Consider the following 25,532-nt stretch of genomic DNA (forward strand, 5'->3'; position numbering starts at 1 on the left):
CGCCTGCCCGCCCTTGTCCCTCGTCCCCCGCCTTCCCTCCTCCCCGACACCCCATCACCATCCAGAAACCAGGGAAGTTGTCAGTTCCTACTTTTTTCCAGTATCTTTTCTCCAGGGGCTCAGCTGGATGACTTCAAACACTTTAATTTCTTTCCTCCTCATTTATACCAAGAAGTAGTTTTTATATCTGGGGTTTGCACGATAGGGGATAAGCAACAAAGATAAGGTTGTGACAGTTTAATTTTCTGGTACATTTGTCAACTTTTCTGCTTTATTTTGGTGCTGTCTTTTTCTGAACTGCTACCAGGAAATTATCAGATATGCAAGAGCTGAAATTACCAGTGGTAAGAACTGAAGACAAAACCTTCTCAAAGACACATCAGCAGAACAGCAGGGATATATGGCCAGGGGGTCTGGGTGACTTGTGGAGAGCAAGAGTTGGATAAATCTGTCTGAGAAATTCTCACTGGGTTTATTCTAACCATTCCCATGTCCGGTTTTTGAAACTACTTTTATCCAAGGCCTTAGAATTCTATGAAACAAGGAAATGGCTCGGCTGCTGGAATTAAAATAAACTTGTTATAGCCAAGTAACTCCTTCAAATCTAGATGAGGCAAACACCTCTCGGCACTTATCCAGTGGCCTAAGGGAAATGAGCTAGGGCTTTCCATTTGGGGGAGCTGACAGGGTCCATGATAGGGACACATTCATTGCAGTCAGCAGCTTCATTGGAAGCTATGGCTCATGGGTTGAAGAACTGAATTGCCTCTAAGGCAAGTCCTGACTAGTTTCTCATCTTAAAGAATGTCTGGGCATCTCAACAGAATGAGATGGAGTTCAGTATGGCTCTATCTCTGTGAGTAAAATAGCAACATGATTTAGCCTTTAGCATGCCCTGCTCCAATCCATTCTCTTCACTACAGCTGAGTGATATTTTAAAAACAGAAATTGGATGGTGTCACTACACCAATTAAAGTCCAGACTCCTTCACGTGTCCTACCAGGCCCAGCAGGATCTGGCCCGAGTTTATAGTTCTAGTTTCACTTTAAATAGGCAAAACTCCTTCCTCTAATTCTTCTCAAACTTTCTTATTTATTGAGTATGTTATTTCCCTCCCTTTTACCTGTTTCACATCTGTTTCGGGTCTCAAATAAAAAGAATCCTTGTCTGTCCCTCCATGAGTAGGTCAGATCCCCTTGTTAAAAAGTCTTACATTCTTGGTAGAACTTACCAAGTTTGCCTCAACGTTTACCAGGCTGTGAGGTCCATGATGGCATTTTGTTTATCACTCTTTCTCAGAGTTTAATGGAGAGATAATTAGTGTTCACGCTTAGTCATATAGCCGTACTTTGAAGAGAATGGGAAGTACAGTTGCTTTACGTACCCAGAGGGAAGAGAACTGATAATATTTGATGAATGACACTAATGCCAATAACCCCCTCCGATACCTGGCTTCTCTTGCTGTTCCCAACCTCTCACTTATAATGGTCTGCTCTTCTGCTCTTTTGTAGTCATGTGAGAGACCTTGTAACCCACAATAATTAAGTCACCTCCAAAACCTTAATGCCGAGCACACCACTCTATGGCTCCATTTTCTAGTTTTCCAGCTCATGTACTATAGCACTCTCCCTGTATCGTTCTTGCCTTCTACAGTGTTTTTGCTGCAGTTTGGGTTCTCCAGGAAGCAAGCTCTGAGATGGAGACTGACATGCAAGGAAGTTTATCAGGGAGTGCTATAAGGATAAACACCTGTGGGGGAAGGAAAGGCGACAGGATGGGTAGAAGTAGAAGTTAGCTCAATCCTACTGAGTACTCTGAACCTGGGGTAGAATTATCTTGAGTTGGGATGAAGGAGAGTCAGTCTTTATTGTAGGTTGCCTTTAGGATGGAAGTGTGAGGCCATCTCTCTTCAGCTAGGGACAATTTCCCTAAGGCTATACAGTTGAAGATTATTGGCAGGCAGTATTCTCAGTAGCTGCGTGAATAAGTTCTTTAGTCCTATAGAGATGTCTGGGCTGTGCAGCACAGTGTCCACCATAATATCCAATTCACTTCAACTGTCTACCTCCTTCACGTCCTCACTTCTCTCCTTAATTGTTGAGGTTCCTTGGCACCTCGTTATCATCACCTCCTTTCTTATACCCTGAATTCTCTTGTATCTTTTTCTTTTTCACTCATCTATTTACCTAAAAGCTCATCTCTGATTACACTGAACTTTCTAATTACTCTGGACTTGCCCCAGACATCTGAATGGGACTGGAGAAAAACACGTGGCCATGCTGACTGCTCTCACTTAACATATGACCACAAATCACTAGTGGCTCCTCAGCTACCCTACTACACACTCTGTTAAATTCTCTTTTCCTCTTTCCAAAATGATTATAAACACCACTCCCTTCTCTTTAAACATCAAATACCTTTTTCTTCTCATAATTCTCAGATGTTACCTTCTTTTTTCATTTCATTGAGAAAAAACAAGCCTTCCCATCACCAAATATGCCAGTCTATCTTCACCTCTTCCCTTATCTTTTGGCCTCATTCTTGTTGTTATTTACTTTGCTTTGCTCCATTTGTACACTGGTGCTCAGATCCTCTTGCCTTCTCTAAAACTGCTCCTGCAGTGATCTGCTCTGTATCACCATTTTTCTTCACTGGTACTGAATCATTCCCAAAAGCATACAAATATGCTGTGATCTTTTCTGTCTTTGCACTAGACTCTCTCATCACAAAGTCTTGCTAGAGCTACTACCCCACTTTCCTTTTTGGGAAAATATCTCAAAAGGTTCGCGTTGTTTTTCTTTCTCCACTCACTTATATTCCATTCTCTCTTTAATTGACTCCAGTCAGGTTTTGTCCCAACACTTTCCCCAAACTACTCTTATTTAGGTCAAGGTCAACAGTGAACTTCTTGCCAAAAATCCAGTGGTTAGTTCTTTCTTTATCTCTTCAACTTCTTAGCAGCAGGAGACAAAAGTGATCATTACTCCTTTCCTCAAGGACGTTTCGTCTTGACTTTCATAATATTCACTCTTCTGTGAAGCAAAATGTTTAAATGATGCCTGGTTTCAACTCGTTAAAGAGTTTTACTGCCCTGACAGCCAGAAAGACTTGAACTACATCTCATGTATGTGTGCAGTTACTGTCCTATCTCAAATTTCTGGGAGAGTTCCCTTTACCCTTCCTCAGTGTACTCTTACATAGTTTTTGTATTTCTGTCACTCATTTGTTTTTATTATGCATTGTCTTGGATCACTTTGGGAAGTGCATAGTATTGTGCAGATCGAACACTTTGTTGGTTGCATGAATTATTTCACTAATTTCTGCTGTTTCGTTCTTATAGTTATGGAAGTCTTGCTAACTGTGAGTCTCCTTCCAAGACCTCAGTTACCCCACAAGAATTTTTATAGGCTGACAGATCTTTAGCACTGAAGAGAATTTGATGTTTTTCAGGATCATTTTATTAGAAAATAATTCACTCGTACTTGTAAAATAAATAAATAAAAGGTTTCTAGTGACTCAACGTAGCTGTTTTTATTCTGTTTCTGTACATGAAGGAAAGGTATTAGGACTTCAGTGATTATCTTAATAGTAATGGTATGTTCGACTCACTTTCAAGGTGCTTTCATGAAATAAATCATAGTAAATAAGAAATTGACTTCTAAGTTCAAATCCTGGGGATAGCATCTTCTAATAAGATGATTTCGTGCCTGATATTTAACTTCTCTCAGCCTCATTTTTCTAGACTTTAAAATGCTGTACATTACTCATGGAATTGCATGTGGATTAAGTTATATAAATTGCATATAAAGATATAAAGCTGTAGGTTTCTAGCTGACCCTATGAAAAGCCGATGAGGATCCTGGGACTCAGAGAGTCATTAAATGCACGTCATACACTAGTAATTAACAGAACCAGAACAAGAATTCACCTTTTCTATCTTGGATTCCTGTGTTGTGTTTATATCCCTCTGTTTTCCTAGCCATCAGACATAAGCAGTCCGAATATAATGAGCATAAGGTCATGTTTTAAAACAACTCCAGAAGAGACTGAACTCTGAATTTAAGGTTATAAGTTATTTTAATTATTATCGTGAACTTTTATGAGAAAGCGAGTGATTCTTTGACCTCCATTCTAAAGAGAAAAAGATCTTTTTGTTGAATCAGTTCATTATTCTGTCACATGGGATGGGTTTCCAGGTCGAGATGAAAGACATTAATTTGCATTAGACAACAGCTGCTATCTATATTCACCATATAACATGGGAGAAACTGGCTACACCATCATTTTGTAACAGATGGATTAAAGCATGTCTTAGTAAGACACATAAGCAGAGAGGGGATGGATTCCCTTGATCTTGCTGATAACAGCTATACCATGTAGAGTGGACACCTAATAAATATTAATTAGTATCAACTCACTGGGCACATAGCTACTTGATATCGGACATGTAAATCAAGCTCTCTCCACAATGAGGGATTAATAATAGTAAATTCAGTCTTCATACTTCTTGAGTTTTTAACTGTTGTGTTGCACCATGAATCTTTCTTGAAGTACTTTTAGCTCAAGGTGAGATCTAATACACCAGCTGAATTCGCACTTGAGCTTTGTGTTTATAATATATCTTGCTTTTTCTTTTAGTCTCAATGGGTATTCACCTTTTCTGATTTTATTGGAGGAAGATTGCACTCTGGTTTAATCATTCGACTAACCATGATATTGCTTCTTTTTTTTTAATCCTTCAGATATTGATGAGTGTGCAGCTAAGATGCATTACTGTCATGCCAATACTGTGTGTGTCAACCTGCCTGGGTTATATCGCTGTGACTGTGTTCCGGGATATATCCGCGTGGATGACTTCTCTTGTACAGGTGAGCATTAAGGACCAATGTTGTTTTTCTGATTTAACCCTTCTCTGCAATGATTCTGTGTTGTTACATTTAGCTCCAAGTGCACTAAGTACTATTTTTGCCCAACTAGTTCTTCCCTTGTTTTATTTTACCCTTAGATTTTGAGGAAAAAGCAATTAATAAAAAAATTTGAACTGCATAATTTAATTTCACTCCCAGTATTTCTGCCTGTGTGTGTGAGCACGCATGCATGGGCATATGATTTGATATTGCAGTCCCAGTTGCCTATAGTAACACGGAGGGACTTAAGAGTCATCAGTTGCAAAATGTATCAGACTTTTTAACTATTTTCTTTCCATCATGACGAAGTGCTTTGTATAAAAGAAAATGTACTTTGCTCCTATTAGGAAAGACAGAGTTTAAATTTAAAGGGGAAGCAGGAGTACCCGATGGGCAGGGCAGGGATTGGGCATATGGGAACCAGTCAAGACTCTTGATTATATTCTAATTGTTAGTTTCCCTTCTCTTCTTCTTATGTCACTGGGCTTTCTGTCCTAAACTGGGACTCCAGAGACTGTGGGTGGTGCCTTTGTGTGAGCAATGCTGGCTTTGTGGGCCATTTGCTTTGAGCTTCACTATACTTTCAGTTATGTATATGGACACATGAACAGTAAATTGGTTAAAGGTGGCAGAAGATTCTGAGTCTTTCTTCTCTTGGCCAAATGTCTTTAAACGACCAATTTGAATCCAATGAGGAAAGGGCCCTCGAATACAGGATGTTAGTCATGTTGTACTTTTTACTAACTCCTGCATCTTTTTCTTTATTCTGGTAACATTGGCGTCTAAAAACTTGATTCTTCACTCAGAATGGAATGCCACTCTTAATGTATTTTATTCTGAGTGACCTTTTTAGAAGGGCCGAAATTTGCAAAAGTTAGAGAAGCATGTTTGTATGTTCAAATACCTTTGCCATGGATTGTTGGATTTTTATGTTACTTTTCTTCAATTGAGGGGCTGGTGATCTCAGATTGATATAGGTTTTTAGTGGCCACAGAAGGCCAAATCTCATTTACCTTTTATATATTGTAACTAAAGTTCCTAGAGAAAAAAGAAAGACTGCATAAACATAGCATACTGAGATCTAAACATTTAGGACCTACAAACAAACACAACCCCCAAATCTGTGATGTTGTGACTATTTCTCTGTTCTCAATAGTAAATCAATGTCTTGCCTTATTTTAACCTTAAGATAAGAAGGAGCCAGTGAATATCCTCCCAACACAGCAGTGTCGTATCATGCAGCTCAGTAGACCTTAGTGAAGGCCCCGTTGTGTGGAAAGGACTTGTTGAAGTTATATCAGAATACCACGTCTGCATTCATTTTCTCACTGAGGGAGGAAGGCAAGACCTGGTTCTTGTTGAAAGCCTAGTAAGGACAGATGCTGTGCCTGGTGGTTTATATATGAGACAAGATGGAAAATGTATTATATTAAGAACTGGCTTTAGAATTACTTTTTGAAAGGAAACTGTGTTGTTTGGAGTAGAAGACCACTCCTCTCACCACCTCCAGAAAGACTGCAGTTCTGCAGGAAAGTACACACACCCATACACACACAGAGAGACCTTTTGCTTTGTGTGTATGCATTTCGTCTGAGAGGGAACGGAAAAGTTAGAACAAAAGAAAGCAAAACAAGAGGGAGGAGAGCGAGGAACCAGAAGGAGAGCAGAGGGCTTGGTGCTCTGGAGGACAGAGGGCCAGGGAAGACCAAGCAGTGGAAGAAGGGTAACTGAAAGGACCTTTAAGGCTTGGAATATTTAATGTGAGGTTCGTTGTTGTTTGCGTTTTGCTCTGCAGTATGTAATGCGGTTTTTCCTCACGACCCTCAAACCTTCAGCAATGAATACCCACCCTGAGTGCTAAGGGAGACCCCCCCTCCCCACTCCAATGGAAGGCAGGTTAACATGGCGAACAACGTAAATAGAACACGTGTGTATAGGGTGTCGAAACCTCAGGCGGAGGTCTTGGTGAAGGCTTTGTGTTTCATTGGTCATAGAATTGGGAGTAAGGGAGTAAGATCCTTTTTTTTTCTTTCTTTCTTTTTTTTTTTTTTTTTTTTTTTTTATGAAAAATCTTTCTTTGATCCCAGATCTCTTCCTAGCCACCGTCCCATTTTTCTGCTTCTATTCACACAGGAAAATTCTTAATTAATTTGTCTCCTGTTGTTGTCATCGTTGATACATACTCAGCTCATACCCTCCCCAAACTCTCTGGTAAGGCTTCCATCCTCACCATTCCACAAAGACTACATTTGTCAAGGTCAGCCATGAACTCTATTTTGCTAAATCTCACGTTCTTCTGTGACTTTTCAGAGCATTGAGCAGAGCTGACCATGCCTTTCTTTGAAATACATTCTTTTCTCGACTCTTGAGATATCATATTTCCTGATTTTCCTGATATCTCCATTTCTGCCCAGTATCCTCAGCAGTTCTTCTTCCCCTGCTGACATTTTAAAGGTTGGAGAATCTGCCATGGATTCTTTTCTCCTGTTCATCTCTATATTCTTTTCAGATGCCTTCATTCTATTTTAGGACTTTAACGACACTCAATATCAGTAACCCCTAAATTTCTATGCAGTTTTAATCTTTCTCCTGAGCTTAATCATATATTCAACTTGACATCTACACATAGATATTTTATAGGCATCTTATGTTACCATGTATAAGATAAAATTATCGATTTTCTTCCACCTCTGCAAACCTCCTCCTCTTCCACTTTTCTCCCTCTCAGCAAATAAAAGCACCATCTACCCAGTTATTTGAGCCAAGTTCTGTTCGACTCTTATCCTTCTGATGCCCCTCCACTTTCAGGCCACACACCAGTCTCGCTGACTCTACTCTCCACACCCTGTCCTACATCTGTCTCCTGTCCATACCCTGTAGACTCCTGTAGTAGTCACCACATTGAACTTTCTGTACCAGTCCACTTTTCACATGCAGCTAGAACAAACTCTTTAAAGCAGAAATCAAACACATCTGATTAAAACTCTCATGGTGGGTCCCATTGCCCAGAAAATCAAATTCATACTCCTTATTTCGATATAAAACTTATATGGCTTTTCTCCTTTCTACCTCTCTGGCTTTTTCTTGTACGCTTTCCATTTTTGTCTATTGTGAGGTGGCCACCCTGACTTTTAACACTTTATCTATTCGACAATCTTGTTCTGCCCTAGGACCTTTGCATAGGCTGTTGCTCCTTTTTTGATATCTGCACAACTGGCTGTTGCTTGTCATATCTCAGCCTAAAAATAATCAGTTCAGAGAGGCTTTCTCTGATTAATATAATTAGCCACCCGTTTTTCTGTCCTATCACTGGATTTTAATTCTCTAAATATCGCTTATCACTGTCTGAGGTTTTTATTATTTGTATGTGAAGTTTAAAAAAATGTCTCTGGTAGAATGTAAGCTATGAGAGCAGAGACCTTTTCCTCTTCATTCACTACTTTATCTTGGCTCCTTAGAACATAGCCTGGCACAGAGCAGCGCTCAGTAGATATTTATTGAATGAAGGAATGGATAAAACTACTTGGCCTTGGGCTGATTACTTATTTATTAAATAATGAGTAAATAATACATAATTATTTATTATTTATTTCTGTAAAGTACATTTATAAAATATTGCTCATATCTTTTATATCTGTAGGTTATTGTAAACATCAAATTATACATGCAAAAATATTTGTGATGGCACACTTATCAATCAGTTAGGATCTTCTGAAGTAACAACCCCAAATACGAGTGACTTAGAAAGACAAGATTTTATTTCTTGCTCATGCAGTATGTCTATCATCAGTTTACAGGAGGGGTGCTCAGCTCATCGTAATTACTTTGGATACAAGGTGGTGAAATAGTCACTGCTGTGAATGTGGCCAGCCACCAAAACAGGGAAAAGAGAATCTGGATGGTATTGTGTCATCCATTAAATGTTTTTTACCAGGAGGTGACATGTATCCTTTCCATTCGTAACTCATTGACTAGAATTAGTCACCAGTCCTCAACCAACTATAAGGGGATGAGGAAATGCCGTGCTACCCTGTGCCTAGAAAGGTAGAGAACCAGAAATATTTGGCGAATGGAGTTAATGAATACCATAGTGACAGACAATAGATTCTCAACACATTTTGTTTCCTTTGATGTGAGAAGTTGTTGATTAAAATAAGCTTTTTTTTAAAGCCGTTCGCAATGTGATGGGGAAATTAATCTCAAAAAATGATTATGATATTAAGCACATGGTACTAAGTACTGTGATGGGAGTACAAGCAAAATGCAGTAAGCAAAGAGTGCTTAATTGCTAAGATGCAGTGTTTGGAATGATTTTTGCAAGCTAGGAGTAGCTATTGGATTTTCCTGAGGCATGTTAGCATACAGTGCATGGATTACATCAGGATTTTCTAGCGGGGAATATGGATGGGAATGAGGAGAGCTAAGAGACGAGCATTCTCCTTGGCAGTTATTTCTCCTCTGGACCAGATTCAAGGGCCTCCGTTAGATACATTTGAAGTAAGCTGGAACTCTTGACATTTACCTTGGTTTCCTGAAAGTAATCCTGTTGAGCCAAATGTGCTCTTTACTCTCCAAGACAGAGTGAGTCCCCACTGCTAATCTGTCATTTCTTTATTGGTAAAGAAGACTTCTTCCCCTAAGTGGTTATTTGCTTGTGTAATAAATGAGGTGTATAATAGATGTCTGCCACTATGTCTTTTCAGCTGTTTAATTTCTAGAAGACAATTTGCTAGGAGAAATTGAGAGGCCTGAAGGCATCTTTTGTTTGCCCTGAGTTCCTGACACAGCATTTCTTATTGTTGACATTTCTTATTTCCAAAGATCATTCTGCTCTCTGTCCCAAATCAATTAGCATCTGCCGCTACTGTTCATTTGATTTTCCAAGTATGTCAAGGTTATTTTTTCCCTTTTTTTTAAGTCTGTCATCTAGCCTGACACTAACTTTTTCAAAGTCAGTAGTCATATTGAAATATTCCATTTGACAAAAATTGGTGAGCCTAGAGTTAAAAAAGACATATCAGCTTTGGAGATACATTGATTTATTGAATAATTGATTCATTTACTCGTTCCTTTATTTATTCATTTTATTCTTATATCCAGTATACAATTAGTGTGTGTCATGAGCGTTAGGAAATATGCACTGAGATTAGTGACAAATGATCTCTGTGCCCAGAAAGGTCATGGTTCATGAGTCAGCAACTTCAAATGAGAACACAAATGTTTGTTCACCATCAAAAATGTTCTAAAATTTACCAAATCCATCTCTCTTCAAAGTTTTAGTAGAGTTTTGATGAGTATTAGGTTTTTAACCCCCTGTAGTTCTTGGTCCTTGACAAGTTCCAAAGAAAAACCCCAAAATAGCCTTTCTGAAATCTATGCCACTGGCAGAGGTCCTTTCAGAAAAGCTGAGCCTGAGGCAGGAAATGCCAAACTAGAGGGGAAGGCAGTGCAGCAAACAGAAGAGGAACTTCAGCTTTTTCCTACCTTTTTTTCTTGTTAAAAAGTGGGGAAAAAAAAATCATCTTATAGGATAATAAATTTGCGAAGGATCAATCTTGAGAATAATTATTCAGAACTTAAAAATGTGCTCTGAAGCAATTATTACCCTGGGAGTTGGAGAGTCTCTGACAGAACCATGGATTATATATGAGGCTCTGTACTTTTTTGTAAGAAAGTTATCTTTGGCCTTTGAAAGGGTGAAATCTAAAATATTTGACCTTTGACACATGGGGATTTTTTGGCCTTGGAATTGGTGAGTCAAAACCACCTTCTCGCCTGTAATAGACTCCTGAGTCACTCTGAACATTTTTGAATTTTGAAACTGAGTTATCCCTGAAATTGAGGTGTGTGTGTGGGGGGGAGGGGTCTTTTTTTTATACCCTATGATTTTTGGAATGGTCAACCTGCTTGATTTGTTGGCCTCTGTTTTTCATTTATCCCCATTTAAACTCCCGTGTTTAGACTGTGTGATAAGATGTTATCATTAGATACTCAGGCAGCTTTAAAGAAGGATAGTTGTGATTTACGACAAAAGCATGCAGCAATAAGACAGGTACTTGACAGTAATGGGTAAGCATTCATTTTTATGCCGAAAACCTCCCATGAAGGTAAGAAATAAAGAGAACAAGTGAGATAAGAAATATCCTGTGTGATTTTTATTACCTTGCTAAAAAGATTTTTATTTTCTTGCTATTGGCATGAGTGAATGCTTGAAGTAAGTATATGTTTGAAATAGTCCAAGCAAGCTTAGTTAAAGAGATATAATTGTCTATTAATTTAATGGTTTAAATTAAATACCTGTAATGAAAAGAGGTTAGGCAACAGCTTAAAAGACTTAGGAGTAAAAATTAACTGATAGAAATTGCAGACTAGTTTTCTGGAAAATGCTTTTCTCTTAAGGTTGATGAAAACAGTACACTTTCAAATATGAGACACCCGATGTTTTCTTATTGTACAGAGCCATATGAAATGGAGCTAAAACAGAACGTTCTCCACTTTGATAGAAAACAGTAATAAATTAACCACTGCTTATTAACTTTCAAGCACGTAGCATGGAGACTACTTTCACTTCAGTGAAAAACTCTGTATCATGTGCTTTAGAGTGCAAAACGACTTTCTATTAAAGATACCAGAAAGCATTTATTGGAAATGTTGAATAAGAAAAGGCAAATAAGTCATATACTTTTGGATATTTCAAAACCCAACTGAAAGCTCTGAACATCGTTAGGAAGCATTTGCCTTTTGATTTGTTTGACAATTTATTTCTTTTCTTATTTTAAATAGATAGTTGGCTCTATTGTTCTCTTTCCCCTTCAGAGGAGGGACGTGACAGTACCAAAAGCAGGATTCCAAAGTCCTAATTTTTTAGGATGTAGGTTCTCCACTCTCACCTTAGATTAGAATCACTTACGACACGAACGAACGAACGATTACAAAAAAAATGGATACTGAGATCTACCCCTTGAGATTTTGATTTTCATTTGGTCTAGTGCTGTGACCTGGCTTCAGTGTTTTTGTTCCAACGTCCAGGTGATTCTAGTGTGCACTTAAGGTTGAGAGCCACTGATTTTGTGGAACGGAGAGGGTTGGAGAATGAAGAGAATACCAGAGGCAATCAGATAATTAAAGAAATTGTCCAAAACGACATTATTACTTGCATGGACGTATTGTGACTGGGCTTCTCTACGCACCAGATGTCAAAGGGAAAAATCAACAAAAGGAGAGCACAGGAAAAAATTAAGTGGCCCCTCTAACCAGGGATTGTGGGGTGAAAATTCATGGGATGTTTGGTTTTTCAGGGCAATTTCTGTTTTTCATATGTAGTCTTGGAAAAGCCAAAGGTCAAATATTTATCAAATTTGGTAATTATAGTGTTAAAATAACGTTAAGGTGTACTAAAGCCAGCAAATATGGCCTACGGAGGATATCAAAGGGCATTTCCCTTGAGATTTCAGGATGAAAATAAGTCTGAAGGATTGTTCCAGTGTTTGGCTTCCTAGTTGGATTTAAGAGGGAGTTCTTTTTTATTCCAGCATGTATGGTAAAGGATGTGAACTACATTGGCTATGGCACAGCAAGTAGGATAAATAATGGAGCTTGCTCCCAGGGTGTTTGTGTGTACAAACCTATTAAGTATTGTGTTGCCCTTGACCCAAATTCATTGTAAAAGCCTTGTTAATGTTTCTGTACACTCTGTTGGAGTTGTATGTTCAGAATCACAATTAAGCTTTCACATAAAGGAGTTTGATTAGGTTTCTTTAGCAGTCTGGAAGTCCTGCTTGCATCCACATTTGGTTGACACAATCAGATGATATTTCTCTTTAATAAGCCAGTAAGTGATCTTATACTTTATATTTTCATCTCAAAGATTGAGTAAATGCATATGTATGGCTATTTTCATACTTTTCTAAAGTATGGCTATTTTCATACTTTGCTGTTTTCCTCCTTTGAGGATCCTAGAAGGTGATATGATAGTGAGGTCCTACTTGCAATATCTTTCATAAGCCCTTCTGGCATGATTCCCAGATTCAAGGCTGTTGATCCAGCTTTTTTATTTTTTTTTTTTCGCAGGAGGGAAGGGGGATTGTGGCCAAGATAGAGATACTGAGGAGAGACAGAAAAGACCCAGGATTTCCATAGCAAAGCAACCACTGGATGAGAATCAGGCAATAAAAATTCTAGTTCTGCCCCTGCCACTATCTCACTGAATGAATGTCACCAACTCAACATTTTCCTTTGGACTTTGAAAGATTAAGGTTTAACTACTTCAGTAATTTTTAGTCAGAGGAGCTGGGATTCCAAATAAGGTTTTTTTTGAAAAGAGTTCAGCTTCTTTAAGAAATTTTTTTTTGCAAGTGACTACTTTTGTAATTCCTTGATTCTGTAAGATATGGTTCCTGACCCCTAGGAGATAATGGTCTCTTTGGGGAACATAAAATTTACATTTAAGAAGAATAATTTTATAGAGCGTATAACTGAGAGCTAAATTGTGAGGTATAGGCAATAAATGCTGTGGGAAAGAGCATTGGTGCTGGGAGAAAGAAGGACATTAGTTACTACATGGTAGAGATAATGTGTTTTCCACAAAAGGGTATCTGAAGCAGTTTGATTTTGATGTTGAATGAGAGATGTGGATTAAGAGAATTGAGAATTAATAGGGTGACTGGTGCTTTAGAAATAGATCAGTCTCCATGTTTGTTGGTCTACAGTGTGACCTGGAGGTGACTTGTGTAGAAATAGGAAAAACAAAGGCTCTGAGTCAGACAGGCTTGGGTTCCTACCCCAACTTTGGGCATTTGTTAGTAGCATCACCTTGAATCAACTGTCAGAAAACAGACATGTTTTTCTCTCAGATTCTTGGAGAAGTAAATGAGATAATATCTGTAAAGTGAATGGGGGAGGAGGACAGAGAAAATACAAAATAAATGTTAGGCATTACTATATTTTATGGGTGAGTACTCTAACTTCAAATGCAAGGAGGTTAAGGAATTGTCCATGGTCAGAGTCAAAAATATAGTGGAGCCAGAGACAAGAATACAGGCCTTCTAAATCCAGGGACTCAAAAGCAACCTTCTTTAAACCCTTTTAAAGATGACTTTAAAATGCTAATGCAATAGAGTCTGCAGATGCTCAGTAAATAATAGCCATCTTAAGAATGACACCAAGATCCTGGGAAATGTTGCCAAGAATATCTTATTTAACCCATAGCTCTGCCATTTACAGGCTGTGAGATCTTGCGATTCCTGAAGTTCTCCATGTTTCAGTTTATAACACCAAGAGAGAAGGTTGAGTTTTAAGGGTTAGTCCCCTGAAAGAGCCTATCCCAATGACTGACTCTTAGATGGTGCTCAGTACTGAAGTCTTAAGACCTCTTCACCAAAAATCGTTCTCCTCCTGTTCTCACTAAGTGACTTTTGAAGCACTTCAGAGGACTCCAAGGCACCTTGAAATACATCTGGAGGCTACTCGCCTTGAGAAACTCAATCTCTGTAGAAAGTATCCAGATTCTCTGGGAACATGAGGCTCCAGTCAGATGCGTTAGACTAATGCGTTAAGAAGGAGACTGACTTGATTTCACAATGGTTTGTAACTAGCAAAGAATACAGTTCTTTATTTAAAGAAAATATCTCTTCTGTAGTCATTAGTTTGTAACTTGCTGTAGACCAGAACTTTGGAATATGATCCAAAAGCTCCTTTTAAAGTTTTAATTTTGTTCCCTGAGAAGGGAAGTCCCTAACCTGCAAACTCCTTTGGCACTTTTCAGCTCTGCTGATTGGCATCTAGTTAGTGCTTAGGAGTGGCCATAGGACAAATTGCTTTCGGGAAAAGGATGGAATGTCATGCTTGGTCTAGGTCGTTCTCCAGAATGGAATCTTTGGCATTTGGGAAATGTCCTTAGAGGGGATTTATAGCATGCAGAGCACATGTAAATAAAATAGCACTTTAATAAAATTATAAAAGAGACTTTATAATTATAATCATAATATGTGTATATTATAGTAACATTAAGAAATTTAGAAGAATAAAGAGAAAGTAAAAACCATCCATATATTAACACTGTAAAGGCAACTTCTATTAACATTTAGAAGTATTTCTTTCTAGTCAGGTTTCTATGCCTACATCTATATTTTGCATTGTGGACATCACACTGCAGTTACTAGTTAATACTTTATTTTTTTTCTACTTCATGAATTTCTTCAAAAAATATAAATTCTTTGCTGAAAAATATTCTCTCCTATGGATGCATCATTATGGTATGTGCATTATGTCATATTGGGGAAGTATTAACATCCAGCTACCTTTCTATCTTCATTTGGCTTTATTATATGCACGTGTTTTTTCTTCTGTTATGGTAGATGATGATCACTGTTTTGCTTCAATTTGGATGAAGAGTGAATTACAGAGCAAAGTTCAGGCCCCAAGCAGGAAATACACATGCTTAGGAATCACGAAGAGGGAGGAATCAGAGTTTCTCAGGTGTTATTCATTAAGAGACATTTCAGAGCAAAGTAGGACCCTGAAGAACTGTGTAATCTTAACACGCATCTTGGCGGAATAAGGACCCCGCATAAGTCTTTTACACAAGAACACTTCGTAAATGGATAGAGATGTTTCATTTGAGCCCTTGCCTTGTAGGTGAGATGTGTTTCCCATATTCACATTTCCTTGTTAAATTCTTTGTCATTTAAAATTCAAAGAGTATTTCCTAGAATGGCTAGTGTTTTTTCTACTTTTGGCGTTAATTTTGCCATTCTGGTTTGTAAGTTGAATGTGGGGAAAGCATTAAAACATCAGATGTTTCAAATAGCTTGGGTGTTAGAGACATATAAGGCATCAGAAAACACCTTCAAATTATAGTCTTTTGATTCTGATTTTGATTAATTGTTAGAGAAATGTGTCTAGAGAGGTCTTGCTAGTGGATTTTCTAAAACCTTAGAGTATTTTCTCATTAACAGAGCTATTTTTTTCTCTTAAGTAGGTGATCCATTTGAGGTGGTTATGTTAAAAATGTGGCATTGATCAAAGGAAGTAGACATCATCCCTACCTGTCAGTGCGAAAGAGGGGCGAGGGGACAATTCTGAGCCAGAGTGTGTGGTACTAAAAGACCGTTATGTCACAGCAGCCAAGGCTGAGTGGCTTACAGTCCCGGGAGAGAATCAAGTGTAGATATACTCTGTGATGCTTTTCTTGGCCTCAAGTAAACCATTTATTATTATTATGTTTTAAGGATAGATTGGAGCAGTTCACAGATTTGGAGCTAAGCACATAGGAGAGGCCAGAGAGTAGTGCCTTCTATCTATTTTTAGGATTTAGAAAACTACCAAGTCATAACACGAGCATGTTATTATGCTTACCTCTCAAAGCTACTGATGTTTTGAATTTACGCCCCTAATTTTGAACATTATTTATTTTATTTCATCTCTTATCCTATCTTGTATTTCTTTTTGACTCTACTCTCAGGTTTGTTAGTCTAACTTTACTCCTGGAATCTTATTTTCTTTACCTTTTATATTGGCTTCATTAATATGTGTTTGCATTACTATTTATGTTGAAACCCAACAAGTGATGAGTTAAATGAGAGATTCAGGACCAAACTGCCATAAAACAGAAAATAACAGGTGTTGGCAAGGATGTGGAGAAATTGCTACACTTGTGCACTCTTGGGAGAAATGTAAAATGGTGCTGCTATTGTGCATAATAGTTTGGCATTTTCTCAAAAAAATTTAAAAATAGATTGAAAGTCATATCCATCAATTCCACTTCCGGATGTATACCCAAAATAATTTAAAGCAGGGTCTTAAAGACTATGTTGATAGTAGCTTTATTTTACGGTAGCCAAAATGTGGAAGCAACCAAAGTGTCCCTTGACAGATAAATGGATGAGCAAAATGTGTATATACATACAATGGAATATTATTCAGCCTTAAAAAGAAGGAAAATTCTGACACATGCTACGACATGGATGAAGCACAGAAGTAAGTGAAGTAAGCCAGTCACAAAAAGACAAATACTGCATGATTCCACTTATATATGATATCTAGAGTCAAAGTCATAGAGATAAAAAGGTGAGTGGTAGCTGCTACCAGCTGGGGTGGGGAGGAGAATCATTGTTTAATGGTTTTATAGCTTCAGTTTATAAGATGAAAAGTTCTGGTGATACATGATGGTGATGGTTTCAGAACAATATAAATGTGCTTAATACCACTGAACTTTAAAGTGGCTACGATGGTGAATTTTATGTTATGCATATTACACCACAATAAGAAAATTGGGAAAAAATGCCATCAGAGAAAGATCTCTTCTTACTGAGTCAACTATAGAAATAATGTTTACATAGTTTTCCTTGCTTCCCCAACACCTGTTGGGCATCAACTTCTGTTATAACTTTGATAGTGATTCATTCATTCATTAGTTCATTCATTCATTAAACAGATATCCATTGAGAAATCCACTAAAGTGTTGGGTATTATTTTAGATGTCAGAAATACATCAGTGAATAAAACAGACAAAACTTTACTATCAGCGGAACTCATCTTTTAGTTGAGAGGAGTCAACAGTAAACAAGTACATGTATAGTATGTCAGAATATAAGAACTATGGAGTTAAATAAAGGGAAGAAAGTGAGATGGGGATGCTGGGGTGGGCAGTTAGTGGCCTGGGAAGGTTTCACTTGTAAGCGGGGCATGTAAGTGAAGACATGGGAGAAGTGAAGGAAGGAACCACGCTGATTTTGGAATAACAGTGTTCTAGGTAGTGGGACCAACAAACGGACAGACGAGCCATCTACTGAGTGACTCAAGATTAGATAAGGAGGCTTGCTAAATCAGTAAATTCTAGTTGTCCCTTCTTTAGCTTATAAGTGTCTTTAGTATTCTTTGGTGTAATAAAATACATGGGTTTCATAGCTGTTATATGCCTCAGAGATTCCTTACACAGACTCTGGGTCATGGCTCTTAAGAGTGGAAGATGATAGAAGTTGGGCCATTGGATAAATGGGGTGTTATTATATTTTCCTTTAAATGGAAAGTAAAGCTTTAATGGCCCAGCAATTACTAGGACAATATCCCTTTTAAAAGGACAAAGTTCAGGAAAGGCACTTTGAACACAGCATGTAGGGAATTCAGTACCCATGTCCCATTATTGTTGACAAGGATTCCACATTTAATTCTACAGGGTAAATGTGGTAACTCTAGAGTTGGGGCCAGAAAATATCTCTAAGCAACCAGGGAGCTGAAAGAGCCTTGCTTTTTTCTTTATTTTTACATCTGTGGTTTTCCATTTTCCCTGCTGTTGATAAATAATTCAGAAAAGAAAAGAATGTTACAGCTCCGACTTTTTAATGCAGAGGACAAATATATTATGTGATTGGTCCCCAAACACCCACAGTCTTTTTGCAAGAAGGTTAGTATTTTGTATTTGGTTGGCAATATGTCCTTTGGGGCTTTGTCATCAATTGGCTTTGTTCTTATAGCTAGAAAAAAGGTGAGGACAGTGTGTATGAAATGCATAGAACTAATGCTGTCATGTTGTCATGGTCCCTAGCGGGCTGCTCAGCAACAGGTAATAGACTAGTGGGTGTTAGTGGGCTATGAAGCAGGGATCAGAGGAAAGGTTATTTGTGGGCATCTGATAACATCAGATAATTCTCTTAAAACCCAAATGGACGTGGGCTACAGTTCCATTCTGAGCATCTGGGAACCAGTGCACACTGGCAGGGGAGGAGGGATGTTAGAATGCCTCATGTTGGAATTTTTCCTCTTGCAACTAGGATGTGCATGCTCACCCAACTGTGGTACCTATTTATTCACTTCTGAAAGTCCTTTCTAATGTATATACTGTGATGATAATAATAATAATAATTATATATAATATATAATATATACTACTATATATACATATATAGTAAGTTCAGAAGCTGACTTCTATGGATATAATTGTTTGGATGATCCATGTTTAGAAACAATATGACTATCTGTATTTTAAGCAACTAATTTGGGTGAGCATTCAAAATGAATGCTTGAGATTAGTTTGCCAAAGGGAATGAAATAGAGAGGAAAGAATTTGATATTGGTTACTAGAGAGACTTACTTTAATCTAGACTAAAACCCTATGTGTCCTTGGGTAAGTCATTTTACCTCTTTGGGCCTCAGTTTCATCTATAGCATGAGAATATTATATTATAAATTGACTTTCAGAGGGCCCATTAAGCTCTTACCTCTTTGAAGCTAAGAATCATGGCCCTTCATCTCCTTATCCACAGTGCCTGTCATGATAGGCACCAATTCTTTTTTTTTGCCTTAAATGTACCCCTGTAATCACATGGAATATTGTAATTGCAATTTTGTTTGATTTGTAAAACTTTATTTTAAAGATGCTTTTTAGTTTTATGTTTAAAACTTTTAAACAGATTTTTTAAAAGACTCTGTGAACATCATACGGACATTCTTTCTTCGGTAGTGTTTGTTTCAATGAATATTTCATGTAACTTCTGCATATTGACTCAGGCCATATGATGTTTTATTAACCACTATTGACTTGTGACTTGGAATTATCATACAAGTGATCAAAGAACCTTCCTTTGCACATCAGGAGATTTTTGTTAAGGAGAACTGGAGACAAAGGTTCAGGGTGGACAGCTGGTCTCCCCTTTGAAGTTTTTCCATGTGGAGTTTCATAGATGCTTTTGAACGCTGGTTGGTAAATGTCACCCCTCTGATACTCACTCTGCTCTTTGTTTAAAGTGGTGCCAACAGAGCCAAAGTAGCAACACAGCTGCTTTTGGGTTAATGTTTATGGGTACCCATTGTGCCTTTCCTCAAGGATTGGCCTAAATTGGGGTGTGAGTGGTAAAGGCAAGAAGAGGGGATGGGAGATCATGAAAAGAGTAGGAAATAAATGTCAGAAGACCTACATTCAAGTCTCAGCTTTGACTATTACTAGCTTTTTGACTTTGGATCGAATGCTTTACAAAATTGTCCCCTTTCTTCTTGGGTGAAATGAAGATGGAGGCCTCTATTTCAGGGTCTCTGAAATGCTATGATTCTAAGTGCTATGAGTGATTGAGAAGGTCAGAGGAAAGTCAGCACTTCAGGCCGGGAAGACCAAAGAAAGTTTCTTTGAATGTGTAGCTCTGACGCCGTGAGATTGGGTTTTATTGTTGTTACTGTGTGAGGAGACTTCCCCAGTGGAAGGCCTGGGAGGAGTCAAAGCATGGTGAGTGTTTTAATTTTCACTGGTGATGAGAGCTCTTGAAAGGGTGGGACACCCTTCACCAAAAGCTTCTGTGCTCTTCTGGCTTTTTGCTTTTGAACCCTTGATTTTGACAATTCTGATAGTCACTCATTCAACAGCAAATATTTGTTGAGTGGGGAGAATGTGGGTCAGATAAGCAATCTATTTGTAGCTTTTTTTTTTTTTTTTTAAAAAAAAAAACATCTCTCTGTGGATTCCTTGAGTGATAGGAAGGAAAGAAGATTATCTCTTTTTAGGTGTGATGATGATTGTATTTCTTAGGTATGTATACACAGGTCCCATGAGCGTTAACTCGTGAAGGACCAAAGCAGAGAAGTGTGTAATTGTCCGGCGCAGTCTAGATATTTAGAGAACAGATGAAGATGATTCAAGAAGTGTTTGTTGATGTGATCAGATTTACCAACTGGATGGAGGATGTATGGTACAGAGTTGAGCCCAGGCTTTGGAGCGAGAAAGACCCGAATTTACATCTTAGATCTACACAACTCATGTAACCTGCAGGAAGCACTTTAACCTATCTGAGCCTGTTTCCATATTTGTAAAATAGGAATGATAACAATAGCAGTATTTTTTACCATGTCATAATATGAGAGTTAAGTGAGCTGATAAATATAAAACCTTTAGCGGAAGTGGGGCACATAGAATCGCAAATACAGCATATAACTACGTATCTCACAATATCTGCAACATAGTAGTTGCTCAATAAATATAACTCTTCTTTCCCCTCAGTTACTTTATATGCTTTAATTTGATTATGTAGATTGGAAGTAGAATAATTGAAACACTGCCTTTTACCTTTTGAGACTGTTTCTCAGGTTTTGCTCCCTCAATTCAGTGTTTTGTTTTCATGCCTGAATTCTTGCAAACTATTTTCAGATTCTAACAGGTGAGCCCCTCCCCACTACCATGACTAGAATGTCGCTTATCTTTTACCCCATGACCTTAAACAAAGACATTTAGTGCTTCGTTGTCAGCCGAAGGAATTTAAGAAGTTGCAAAATAGATCTTTATGATCTTTATGTCAATCATTTATTCAACAAAAATTCGAGTGTCTGCTATGTGCTAGGCTTTGTTTTAGGTGCTGGATATATAGTAAGGCACAAGACAGACCAGTCCCTGCCACTGTGGAGTTTATATTCCAGACAGAGAAATAGTTGTTTAAGAAACAACTATAAATAAAAGATATCTTGTGATTTGTTATTTCAATTTTAAGTGCTGTGAAAAGAAATAAAAGAGTAAAGGGTTAGAACATGATTGATGCGACCAAGAAGCCTATTCTATAAAAGACAGTAGGAGAAGGTCTCCTGAGGCACTGATCTATTTGAGCTAAAATTTAATAAGGGGACAGTATAAGCAATGAGAAGTTCGGTGAGAACATTCCACTCAGAGGGAACACTGAGTGCTAATTTCCTACAAATGGGTTGAGCTTGGCGTGTTTGAGAACCATAAGGCTGTCCTGCCTAGCATGAGTGAGATAGATGATAAAGGTTAGATCAGTGAGGAGAGATCAGGTTCATGTAGGGCCATGTGGACCATGCCTGGTAAGGTGTTTAGTTTAATTCTAAATGTTACCACTGAAATGGAACCACTCAAAGTTTATCCAACTGTAGCAATGATAGGATAGTCACTATTGATCACAACAGTGGTTATACTCTCTTGGTCAATCATTAGGCATTTATGTAGCATTTGCTATATTTTGAGCAGTGTTGGATATGGGTAGGGCTCGGGGAAGTGTTGGTGAGTTCAGAGAAGGTAGTACAGGACATGGCCGTAATAAGGAACTTAATGTAGAAGTGGGGAAACAATTCTGTTATACATGGAATAACTTGAAAGCAGTGCTCTCCACTGTAGTACTATCTCCAAGTACAAAAGAAGGTAAAAGAAGGAAGAGGCCTTGCAGTTTGGAGCAATTTATGAAGACCATCTGGAAAGTTTTGAGGAGCCAGATGTGGAGTGACTATGGGGCTTCCAGAGTAGATTAGATATGAATATGTAATCAGGAGCCATTGTAAACTCCTCTGCTAGGTATTTAGATGATTTATCTAGCAGTGGAATGCATTGGAAGAAGGATTAAATGTTCGAAGACTAGTTGGTGGATTACACAGTAAACTTGTTCATCAAAGCCTGGATAAAGCTGGTGGCCTTGGTTGACAGGTTGAGTAGAGGAGATTAAAGAGAGGGAAATATTTAGAAAATAATTACCTTGTTTCTATTTGTGAGACTAGAAAGCTGGCATTTCCATGAATGGAAATAGCTTTATTGGAAAAATGAGTCATTTTGGCGTAGAACAATATGGGTCACATTTATAGTGACAATATAATATTTATTCAGACATGTCAGTGTGGTTTAATAAAGTGAAATGGTATTAGATTATATTTAACCGGATGATTCAAGAGTGGCAAATGAAAACTCAAAGATGACGACAGCAACTACTACTCCTTATTATTATTATCATCTTTTGGGTTAGTGTCCATTTTCTCCAGAACAAGATTATGGTGCAAAAATGGTCTGCAATAGTTAATTTAATCACAAGTTTAAACAGAGACATGTTCTTCACCAGTCAGGTCCAAATTGTATCACCAACTCTCCATTATGGACCAAAATGTCCAGTGCTCACCATTAAAGAAGTGAAGAGAAGACAAGGTGGTTAGGCCTATCTTTAGATGCATAATTCTACCTGCAATTAACATGACCCACTTAATGCCTTGAAATACGACTCAGTCTGATTGGTATTCTCTACTCTTGGAGAGGAGAGAGGAATGAACTGTGGAGTAAAGAAAGCAATGGAGCTCTCCTCCCCGCTTATAAGGCAAATTCACTAAGTAGATAGAAATATTAAGCCGAATTACATGTTAGAGGTAGATATTCAAGATAGACACATGAGTCATCTTGATACAGGTATGCAAATAAGATAAGAAAGTGTATAGAGAAAAATGCATAAGGCCAGCGTCCAGAAGGAGAACCCCATATGGAGATCTTCACTGAAGGAGGAGGGAGAAGCTGCAGTAAAAGTGGCAATAAAATTAAGAGATTATAAAATGGAAATAAAAGGATGAGTTGGTGGTTAACAATATTGCTAGAGGATCATAGAGAGGTATGGAAGGGTGAAGACATAGAAAATCCCATTATATTTGGCAAGAAGAGAGTCATTGGCAGTATTCTAAACAATGGAATCATTGCCATCTTCAGTGTAGGATTTAGAAAGACTTATTTTGATAGAAAGTTGGACAGTGGTCAGAATTTGGAGGATTTGGGCACTCAAGTGGTTAGAAAGTATGCTAGAGAAATCTGAAATGAATAGTAAGGTCATCTGAAAGATATTTTGTCCATCTAAAGCCAACTTTTAAGATGAGAATATTTGAAAGTTACATGGGAGAAGTGGATTGAAGATGCTTAAGAGAAAGGCATCATTGTCGGCAAGCAGGGTACAGTTGGAGGAGCTGGCTTTATAGAAAAGGATGGAAGCCTTTTATTCTAAGACTAGAAGGAAAGGTTAGAGGAGACAGGCAGGGAGAGGGATCTATTGTGAAAGTCGTGTGAACTTGTAGAGATTCATGTCCGGCAATGCACTAACGCCATCTTTTCATTCATTATGTTTTATGCAATATGTTTTCCTTCCTCTCTTTTTCACAGACTAAGAAAACCAGTTCTACTTTATACAAATAGAAATGTTACATTTTCCCCCTGGAGGGGCCTTTGAAATATAGCATACACTTTATTGCTCTGTCACATTCTCAGCACTTTGTTTTCGAAGGTGTTTTGCTGTCTGAGGATGGGGAGAACCTGATGGCATTGTTAAACAGCCGCATCTGGTGTTGAAAGCTCTGCATGAATGACATTTAATTCTTATTTCTTCAGTGTTCTTGGGGAAATTTCATAATTGTTCTCTCAGTCTCCCCATCTGCAAAACTGGTATAAAATCAGCCTTCTCCTCCCTAGGGCCTTAGGGGTATTACTAAGTTAATGTTTTATAAATCACCGAAAAGATTCTAAATGCAAAGTGCTATCATTACCCACCTACTAGATATGATGGCACTCATAATGATATATTTATTACCTCATGCTCATTTCCATGGCAATAGCCTGTGCATTCGTAAAGAGATTATGCTTTCTCTGCTAGGGCAAAAGCAGAGGCAGGCCATCTATCACCCTGAGACACAGCAGCAAGAAAATGAAAAGTGAATATATGGTTTGTTTTGACCCAAGTGTTGTTTTGGGTGGAGAGCCTGTTGTGAAATTTTCTCCTGAAAACAAAAATCTCCCCCCTACCTTTCTGGAAAAATATTTAAAATAAAATGAGATGAATGTTTCGTGGAACATGCTGGGTTTGAGACGTCAAAATATGAAATTTGAAATCCAAGTGCGAATAGGCATGATTTATCAATGAGTGTTTAGCAACTTTAAAAATCACTTTCAAACAACGAAAAGTCAAGAATGTTATGAATTGTAATTAGGAAGATATGATAGTTTCTGTTTGAAAATATGGGCTATGGGGAGATCCTTTCTTTTTGCAGTGTATGAGTGCACGTTCTCCTATTTGTGCGGTCTTGTGTCAAGGTTTTCGGATTACTAGGGGTCCCAGCATGCAGCTCATCAGATTCAAGGAAATACTCAGCTCTGTTTCAACTAAGTCAGCTAATGATGTGGCAGTTTGCCATGCAGTGTCCTCACTGGAGTACTTTTGTAAGAGTAACGGAAGTGGGAAATATCAAGGGCTTGTACTTCTAATGGAGGATTATTGAGTGATATCCTCTAGGTAATGCAGAGTGGCACAGGTAGAATCAGAACAGAACAAGTCCATCCTTCTCCCATCCCTCAAATACTGTCTTAAAGTAAGAGAGAGAATCTTCTGTCCCTGCTGAAGCTTCTTTTCTCTCTTCTCTGTTATATTTTTCTTTCTTGTAATGTTTCTCAATCAACCATGCCATTTGACTCAGTTGCCTTACTTATGGTCTGGTTCTCCCACTAGAATATAAGCTTTATGAAGGCAAGGATTTTTTTTTTTTTGTCAGTTTTCATTGCCGCCAAATATCTCTAGCAGAATAGTGTGTGGTATAGAGTAAATACTTAATAAATATTTATTCACATTATAGGTGATCAATAAGTATTTTGTGTAGTGGGCACTACAGTAGCTGCTAAAAATACATTCAACTGCAAGTAACAGAAACTCTAGCTGCAAATAGACTAAGCAATAAAGGGGACTTACTGGCTCATGTACACATATGTCCAGAAGTTAAGTGGTTTTGCTGACTGATTTAACAGAGCAACACAGAGATGTCTTCAAAGACCTGGTCCCTATCTTTTCATCTCTCTGCTCTGACTTCCATGGTGCAACTTCATGGTAAGCCTCCTAGCATCCCTTGTGATTCCAA

General features: G+C 38.1%; 1 protein-coding gene across 1 annotated transcript in view; it reads left to right on the forward strand.

Annotated features, from left to right (window-relative positions):
* NELL1 (neural EGFL like 1) overlaps positions 1 to 25,532 on the forward strand; it is a 709,438-nt gene that overhangs the window by 348,040 nt on the left and 335,866 nt on the right. Inside the window, exon 16 of the mRNA XM_015586345.2 lies at positions 4,743 to 4,868. Within this exon, the coding sequence (XP_015441831.1) occupies positions 4,743 to 4,868 (126 nt within the window). The remainder of the gene's footprint in view (positions 1 to 4,742; positions 4,869 to 25,532) is intronic.

The sequence above is a fragment of the Pteropus alecto genome, unplaced genomic scaffold (genome assembly GCF_000325575.1).
Source record: "Pteropus alecto unplaced genomic scaffold, ASM32557v1 scaffold71, whole genome shotgun sequence".
NCBI classification, from domain to species: domain Eukaryota; kingdom Metazoa; phylum Chordata; class Mammalia; order Chiroptera; family Pteropodidae; genus Pteropus; species Pteropus alecto.